At 41.5% G+C, this 9472-nt stretch overlaps 1 protein-coding gene across 2 annotated transcripts; it reads left to right on the forward strand.

The window, feature by feature from the left end:
* The first annotated feature begins 712 nt into the window (after positions 1 to 712).
* Positions 713 to 7375, forward strand: LOC118423523 (vacuolar protein sorting-associated protein VTA1 homolog). Of its 2 annotated transcripts, XM_035831704.1 has the most exons (8): positions 713 to 900; positions 1417 to 1511; positions 3105 to 3232; positions 3672 to 3747; positions 4326 to 4434; positions 5395 to 5589; positions 6281 to 6318; positions 6492 to 7375. In XM_035831704.1, exons 1-8 carry the CDS (start codon positions 786 to 788, stop codon positions 6603 to 6605), a joined length of 870 nt encoding a protein of 289 aa, XP_035687597.1. In that variant the 5' UTR covers positions 713 to 785; the 3' UTR covers positions 6606 to 7375. The 2 variants fall into 2 exon arrangements, with proteins under 2 accessions (XP_035687597.1, XP_035687596.1); XM_035831703.1 differs by lacking the exon at positions 6281 to 6318 and having other exon boundaries at positions 6454 to 7375.
* The last annotated feature ends 2097 nt before the right edge of the window (positions 7376 to 9472 follow it).

Here is a 9472-nt window from a genome sequence, read left to right on the forward strand (position 1 = left end):
CTGAACAAATTAAGTTGCCAATCGTTAATGATTGGATATATATTTGATAGTTTATTTGTTTGTACTAAAACATTAATCTCCAAGCAGATCCTACGGTGCCATAAGATAGTATCAAAGCTGACCAAGGAGTATAGCCGGCCAAAGGGAGTCATATGGGCACCTACGGTGGGTTTGATACTATATATTTCGCCACCGTCTGATTTGGTTAGAGATTACAAAAACATACAGTGTTTGCAAAGAGACGCGTGCCATCCTAGCATCGCTTTGTAGGCTTCTAAGTTGCTATAGCATAACGTTAGCCCTTCTGTGCAACACACCAGCTGTCTTCTTCAGTTCTTTTGCAGTTTTGACGACAGCTCCTGATTTTGAGCCTAAGCCAGTAGCCACGGGATTATTTTAGGTGACAGGCCATGAAAACTGTTCCAGATGTTCACCCGGTCAATAGAACTCCCTCGGAGGTATTAAAGATCACTTCTAGAGGCACTGATCTTCTTGTAAACTAGCTTTACCTGCGTTCTCTGAGACACAGAGGAGACAAATAACTTTCTCCCATGTCTTCTTCGGCTTTTTGAAAAATAGGAAATACGCAGAAAACGTCGCAGTTGAAAGCATCTGCCATGGATCAAAAGCGCCCCGTGACGGCGAAAAATATCATTGCAGTAGAGGCACCAACATTTGGCTGCAGTTTTGTCAAGAACTGCCAGAGGCCGCTTCAAGCGCGCCCTCATGCGACAAATATGATGACGGCAGGATCATGTGATCGTGACTGAGTGACCCAGAGAAAAATGGCGGCGGCAGGTTCGCCGCTCCCTCCTCTACCTGCCGCCTTTAAACCGGTACAGCATCACCTGAAGACGGCCACAGATCATGACAAGCGCGATCCGGTCATCGCCTACTACTGTGAGTACTTCTGGCGCGGATAGGGCCGCCGTTTCCTCAGTTTTTGTGCGTATATTTGGTGGCGAAATGTCGGAAACATAAAACATGTTTTTTCTGACAGCTTGGATCGATCCAGTGTTTGATCAAGGTGTGTTTGAATTCTAGTTACGTTACGTCTGTGGATACAGGAAAAATGCCTGTAGACTGTATTCTGGTACAGACTGTTCTGGAGTTCAGGAGCAGAGATATTGTGTGTGTGATTGGGGGATGTTTAAATTATGGGGGAGGGGCTGCAAAGTTGCAACGTAATGGGGGTGGGGGGCAGGTTCGGGAAATTTTCTGGTATGCAAGAAAACAGTTACTCGTACTCCGGCAAATGCCTAGATTCCAAAAAAGGTTAGACGTTTCAGCGTTAGTGACCTGACACTACCTTTTGTCAGTAGAGTTTGCGGGCATTACTAGTGAGTTACAGCTACAGCCACTCCCGTTACCCGGGAAAGAGAGCCTGTTTCATGTGTTCCCTGTTTATATCCACAGGTCGTTTGTACTCGATGCAGACTGCCATGAAGATTGACAGTAAGAGTCCGGACTGTCGAGGCTTCCTCATCAAACTCATGGACCAGTTGGAGCAGGTAAGACCAGAGATGTACATGCACAGAGAAGTCCTGGGGTTATTGTCCTCTTGAGTTATGCTGGTCATCAACACACATAACAACTTGTTACATACATAACGTTACATAGACATGCTACCAAAAACATAACCTTCTTAACAAAGGTAATAAGCCTTTTTACAGAGATCAGAACGCACGTGCGGTGACAGGAATTCTATGTAACATGTCAAAGGTAAAGTCCCCGAATAAAGAAGAAAAATAAATGTCTGGATGTCCTTATGCAAATCGAAACAATGGTCCAGACAAAAAGTTGTTTTCTTATATGGGAACTTTACCTTTGACATATTACCTAGAATTCCTGTCGCCACACATGCGTTCTGATGTCTGCTTATTACTTCTAACTTATCTAAGGTAAAGGGTAACTTACTCTTGATACTATTGTAATACCAGCCGAGTCATCATCAGTCTTTCCTGTTTCATGCATGAAGCCACATGTAATTTTCAGGCCCAGTGGTTCACAGTAGACTGAATGCCACATTACCTGCCAAATTCCTTATATACTTTGATAGGGAACTCTGATTGGCCGTATGCAAGCCACAGGGAATACTATAAATGCATTTAAGTTCTCGTGGATTTAATTTCACAGAAGCAGGAAAAAGGACTTTTCGAGGTAGTTTTACGTTTGCAGTAGCACCGTGCACTGTAGTATTTTACTGCCAAGGAAAAAGTTCGCGGTGGTTTTAAGTTCACGGTGAAGTGGCCACCGCAAAATCCACGAACATTAAACCACCGCGAAGTTTCTGCATTTACAGTAGATGATGATTATCATAATTAAAGTGCTGATCTTTATATATTTCCATGTGTTCTCAACTGTATCATGTATGGGCAAAAAATAGATGCTACTGTCCAATCTGGCACCCGGCTGAGATGTTTACGGAAACAAAACATGAAAGTGTTTATCAAGAAATATAGTACACATATCATGCTCGTGACTAATTTTTTTTCTATTCTACGTGTTTTGATGTCTTCTATATTATACTTCTTCTGGAAAGCTGCCCAACCAGGCCCCAGTATCGAAATGTAGTACAACTATAAATACATTTTGTACATGAAAGACTACATTAAGGAAAAGTACTCTTATTTGTAGTATTGCTAATGAACAGTGGAAGAAACAACCACGGCTATGCTACACTAATTCTATGTTTTTAGAAAGTAGATCTAGGTATACATATATATAAAAGTAACCACAAACAAGATGGTCAGACAGATGATTTGTTTATTTGTTTACTTGCTTACCCAGATGAATTTACAGCTGCAGGGATCAGAAGCGATCACTAATGAGGTTGTCAGACAGGCGATATTTACTTGTTTTGATTGTTTGTAACTTTGTTTATTTGTTTTTTGCTTACTCAGATGAAGTCACAGCTCCAGGGAACAGTAGCGATCACTAACGAAGTTGTCAGACAGGCGATGTTTACTTGTTTTGTTTATTCGTTTACTTGTTTATCCCTCCCCAGATGAAGTCCCAGGGAACGGAAGCGATCACAAACGAGGTAGTTGGGCAGGCGATGTTTACTTGTTTTGTTTATTTGTTGACTTGTTTACCCCTGTCAGATGAAGTCCCAGCTGCAGGGAACAGAAGCGATCACAAACGAGGTAGTCGGACAGGCCCATGTGGAGAGCTACGCCCTGAAGATGTTCCTGTTTGCTGATAACCAGGACAGGGCTGCAAACTTCAACAAGTAAGCTCAGCTGTCATTTTGTTTCCAGGACCTGTCCCTCTGTCTTACAACAGGAAATCTTTCTGTTGGCATAGACAAAAATCTGGACTTTGTTACATGAATTTTCTGATAATATATTAAGAGCAAAAATTGATAACATCAGCAATGAGTGGGAACAGAAAAAAAAATTGAAGGTCGATAGACTCGAAACAGTCCTGGCTAAGTTGCTCAAGGATTTTTTATGATTCCACTACAACAAGCTTGACTGTGAAATTCTCATCTTACATGTATATATTTTAGAAACTGGAGGGTCCTGTCTGTCAACTATGCAAGCAAAAACGACTACCCTTGATACCCGTACCTGCTCCAACATGTGTGACATTTTATTCCAGTGTCTTCTAACAATGTATATTCTATGTCTAAGATTCACATTTTGTTTCCCCTCTCCTGTGTTCTGTAGGAGTGTGGTGAAGTCGTTCTACACAGCCAGCATGTTGTTTGACGTGCTGCAAGTGTTCGGAGAGCTCAGCGAGGATGTAAGTTGTTGTTTTGTCATTGTTTCCTCTAGTCAATGAGATGATGACACAGTAGATGACAATGATTACGTACAAATTAAATGGATCTGGAAACATTTCATTTTCTCTCCTCTTTGAGGTAGCATGCTTAGTCGAGTAGTTAGCATACCTTCTGGCACTAGAAGTCATGAGTTCAAGTCCGTCTGCGTCGCTCACCCGACATGCACACTACAGGAAAGGGTTGCAGTCCTTTGGATGAGAAGTTAAGCCATGGTCCACTATTCATTGTACTTTGGAATTCCCTGGTACAATGAACCTGTTAATAGTGTACAACTGTACATGGTGTCTGTCCTCTCTGTCCATCCAGCGGAAGATTAGCTCTTCAGTGAGTTAAACTGCCTCATGGTGTAACGCACCAGGTTTGTGCTGAACAGTACAAGCTGCATATCGAGACAGATTTATTTGTTCCACTCACACCAGAATGGACCCATATTAGTTCCTACTCTTACCAGTACTTGTGATGGGTTCTTTAATGTGCTGGAGGTGTGGCTCTCCTCAAATGCCTTCATTTCACTTTAGTTTCTTGCTCCTGCTCTTAGCTGATCAAACACAGGAAGTACGCTCGCTGGAAGTCTGCGTACATCCACGACTGTCTGCGGAAGGGCGAGACACCGATGCCAGGTCCGCTCGGAGGGGAGGAGGGCGGAGGTGAGTGACCTTGCGTTACCATGGAGATGACAAAACAGTACCTGTACCAGGGCTCTAGCCAGCTCAAATTTTTTTTCCGTCAGCCAATTCCCATTGTCGCGAAAACACTATTCCAGGAGTTAGAAAGACTGAACTAAGACCTTGAAAAACAGGTTTTTAATGAGATTGTATGCAAAAGGCCACCGACACACTTCGTCAACAATAATAACAATAGCAAAACAAACAGTGTGTGGCTTTTATGGCCGTGGACGACGTCCCCAAGCCGCCTGTAGCTTCCACCAAGGATTTTTGTACGTCAAGCTTGACGGATTGGTTTTGAAATTTTTCCGTCATACAGAGCAAATTTCCGTCAATTGACAGAAAAACGGACGCTGGCTAGAGCCCTGCCTTGCATTACCATGGAGACGACAAAACAGTAGGGCTCTGTATCTTAATACCCGTACTGTACGTCTTATATTGTGTAGGTACAGGTCCGAACCTAAACATCCGTGTACCTGTACCTGTAACGAAACAAACTATATCACCATTGAACACCACTTTTTGAAACTCAAGATGAGTAAATTTCAAATCAAAGATGACAACTGTGACAATTTCATGCTTTTTAGAAGATCTGCTCCCCAGTGTAAGGCCATCTAGTGTGTCCAATTTCTTATTATTTTTAGAACAGCACGTAAATGAATCATGGACGCATGTCTGGCTAAATGCCTGCTTGTAACCAAACCAAACGGCTACCTAATCAGTCAGACATACATGTCAAACCGGAGTGTGCAAAAGTCTTAAAAGATCTGCCGAGAACACATGAAACTAATGTGTGCTTTTGTTGTATTGTGTTGTATAAAATTCAGTTGAAGCACGTAGAAATACATACATGTCAAACCAGAGTGTTCAAAAGCCCTACAGATCTGCCAAGAACACATGAAACTAAAATGTGTTTTTGTTGTGTTTTTTTTTTAAATTCAGTTGAAGCTCCTCCACCAATGGGCTTCAAGGACCTGCCTCCCCAGCAGCCAGCTGTCAATCAATTCCCCCCTCCGACCAATCAGGTTCCTCCTGGAGCTCATGCTCCGCCCACCACCCCTGCGGAGACCCCCAGCAACCCCGTCCCAACACAGCCGGCTCCAGTTGCCTACGACAACTATCTACAACCTACGGCATGTAAGTACATGTAGAACTATCTACAACCTACGGCATGTAAGTACATGTAGAACTATCTACAACCTACGGCATGTAAGTACATGTAGAACTATCTACAACCTACGGCATGTAAGTACAACTATCTACAACCTACGGCATGTAAGTACAACTATCTACAACCTATGGCATGTAAGTAGAACTATCTACAACCTACGGCATGTAAGTACAACTATCTACAACCTACGGCATGTAAGTAAAACTATCTACAACCCACCACATGTTGTACAACTATCTACAACCCACAGCATGTAAGTAAAAAAAATGGTAAACAGACAGACAGACGAATTCCTTATGATCCATATCTTGTAATAAAAAACAAGTGAAGTCATTAACCTTTAGTCTTTCTTTATCTTTTCTCATTATGTTTTGCATCCTGCTTTTTTTCTGTTGTAGTATAGGAACTCGTTCTTTGTTCTTCAGGTCTGCCTTCAGCATGCTTTGCAAGTTTACTCAATGTCTTCTTTTACGTGCCTTGTATCTGCTCACGAGAAGCCTAATACGGCAAATTGCAAACGATTTGGGCAGGTGTGTTTTTTTATGTGTCCAAACATAGACCACCTGAGTTGAATGACTTTTGTGGAGAGATTTGATTGACCTGTGATAGAGTGTTATTTTTGCTTTCCCTCAAATCTTCCGGCCTCTCCCCCCTTAGCCGGTGGTGTCTCCCTGACCATGGATGAAATGAACAAGGCCTCTAAGTTGTGCTGCTATGCAATCAGCGCTATAGTTTACTTGCTAGTAAATTATTAGGACCTTTGTCCCTATCAGAACAAGGCCATGGTTAGATTGCTATGTAAAAATGGGTCATTTTCTGCCCCCCTTTAGCCGGTGGTGTCTCCCTAACCATGGATGAGATGAACAAGGCCTCCAAGTTGTGCCGCTATGCAATCAGCGCTCTGCAGTACGAAGACGTCCCCGAGGCTATCAACAATCTGCAGAAGGCGCTCAGACTACTCACCACCGGGAAGGAGAGCTGAGACACCCCGGGAAGGAGAGCTGAGACACCCCGGGAAAGAGAGCTGAGGAGAACCAATTCCCTAGGACCCATGTCTTGCGATTAAAAAGAAAAACAAGTTGACCTTCAACCAGATTTTTTGAGTGACGAACTTTAATCTTCAAGCAGATCCTACGGTGGCATAAGATGGTATAAAAAGCTGGCAAAGGAGTGAAGCTGTCCTAGGAGTGTACATGTATATGGCCACAAGAGTGAAGGCGATGTAAAAGACTGTGTTTGCATATACAATTGTGTGGCCGCGTGGCGCAATCGGCAGCACGTTTGACTCAGCTCCAGGAGGTCCTGAGTTCAAACCCTGCCGTGTCACCGATCTGGTGCCCTTGGGAAAGGCACTTAACACAACTTTCCTCACTTCACTCAAGTGAAAAATGAGTATATAGGCTACAAAAGTCTTCAGCAAGTTGAAGTTGGTAGCCTCAAAATGAAAGAAGAGAAGAAGACCAGATTGAAACACACTCTTTGCGCCAGCTTCACCCCTTTGCCAGCATTTGATACTATCTTATGCTACTGTAGGATCTGCTTGGAGATTAGGGCAAACTCCCAGCTCTGATCCTGGGAAGGAGAACTGGGTTCAAGCTACTCACCCCGGGAAAGAGAGCTGTCAGAGATTTGGTGTTCTTGATGCACACCTAGTTTTTGCTTATTAATAACTATAGTAGAGTTTTACAGTAAGTCTCCTGCTTAGGCTAACGTCACGTTTCCAAAACTGGGCCCGGATGGGCTGTTTGTGGATTCCGAAGCAAGAAATAGAATGGAATATGTAGAAATATACACAAATAGTAGTTCAGTGTCTTTTATATCATACATGTACTTTTCTTTCCCAAAAGCTGCCCCACTGGGCCCATGTTTGAAAATGTTAAGATATTCTGGTACCCCGTGTGAATTATGTATATATAAGAATGAATGTAAGATAAGACATTGTGGAAGAAGGGAATAGTTCTGTAGTGTGTAGATAGTGAAGGCTTACTAAATACTAGTAGGCTTATATATCCTCCTCAGCAAGCTATAGGGTCTGGCTTTGTTATGGTTACCTTCATGTTTTTACTCTGTTTCTTCTCCAAACAAATAAAGTCAATGACCTGGTCACCATGGTTACTGGCAAAGTAGCAAACACCCTGTGATGTTTGATTACAACATGTAGCAAGAGGCAGGACAGAGTTGGAGGGGCTGGTCACCATGCATATGTGTAAGAATTAATACTGTAAATGCAGAAATGTTCGTGGTGGATTAATGTTTGCGGTGAAGTGGTCACCGCGAACTTAAATCCACCGGGAACATTTTTCTATTATGGTATTAGACTGCAGGCTACGGCGCTACCGCAAACTTAAAACCACTGCGAAAAGCCCTTTTTCCTGCTACTGCGAAATTAAATCCCCGCAAACTAAAATGCATTTACAGTAGTCTAAGAACAGTAATGTGTTAGACTAGACCATGTGAAGGTAAATATCATGTATCTGCATGCAACATTTTGCTTTTCTAGGTTGCTTTTAATGTGATTGAGTGTCAGTTTTGATTCTACATGTCTTCTTGTGAACCTGCTCCAATTCAGCATCTCAAAGGAAACAAATGAAATTGAAAATCAGAGTGTTTACAAGGAACTAGGCAGAGTCAGAAAACAGCACTAAAATAAATAAAAGCACACCCAACCCATAAGCTTGCTAAGGAGGTAGACTAATGCAAGAATAGAGTTATGCTATGATAAAACTTTCAGTGTTAGAAACTTTTCAATTTCTATGAAACATCTGCTATTCACTTTGGACAAAAATTTTCTGCAAATATTTTATATTTTGCTTATTAAACTTATGGCTTAATCAACTTTTTGTTTTGTGTGGTATTTTGTAATGATTTGTGAGAAGTAAATGTACCTTATTGGTATAGTTTGATATCATATGAGTAATATCTTCATTGTAGGTTATGCATGATAACAGTTATTCAAGCAATACTTAGATTTGTTAAGTTGCTTGAGAAACTGCTATCTTAATCTTATATCTTATTACCTGAATGTCTTTCACTGACAATTTAGACTTAGATCTATATGCACTGTGTTGTCCCCATTTGTACAACTGTCACAGCCCTTTGTAGTAATGCATGTAGTAGAACTTGACGCAGCCCAAGGGCTGAATTGTACAGCTTTGACTGCACGGGGTTCAAAGACACATTACTGTACAGCTTGAATTGCAGATACAAATTATATTCAATTAACATATGCTTCATTTTGAATTATTTAAATCTTAATTTTTACGTTATCTTTGGTGTCTAGTATGGTAACTTTGTAAGAGAATTTGTTCAAAGACCATGAACAAATGGTAGCTTTGTTACGGCTGTATAGCATAAAAAGTGTGTAGTAGCTTGTAGGAAATGCTGGAATTTGACGTTATAAAATCCCTGGGAGATACCCAACAATTAAGATAATTTTTATATGGGGTGGAGAAATAAAGATATGAGATTCACCTTTATTATGTGTTTTTGTTCTGCATTGTGTTGTAACGTTACTTATATTAGTCTGAATAGTTTCATCATTTAGGAAAATCACAGTACAATTGTATAACCAAGGACGTTACATAACGTCTTGATATAACAAGGTCCTTTATTCATAACTAGGATCTATATACAGTGGAATCCAACTATTTCTACTGTATCTGCAATAGTACAGCACGGTGAAAATGACTACTGGTATCAGTGACATGATTATACTGCAGAAATTGTTTTAACCGCCAGGTGTCCCCACTACAATAGGGCTCCCTGTTCGGTTCTTTGATGTGCGTAGTGGAAATGCAAGTAAAATACAAAATTGTACTTGTCTGTGCTAGCCACGATGCGATGACTATG

The sequence above is a fragment of the Branchiostoma floridae genome, chromosome 9, assembly GCF_000003815.2.
Source record: "Branchiostoma floridae strain S238N-H82 chromosome 9, Bfl_VNyyK, whole genome shotgun sequence".
Classification (NCBI taxonomy): domain Eukaryota; kingdom Metazoa; phylum Chordata; class Leptocardii; order Amphioxiformes; family Branchiostomatidae; genus Branchiostoma; species Branchiostoma floridae.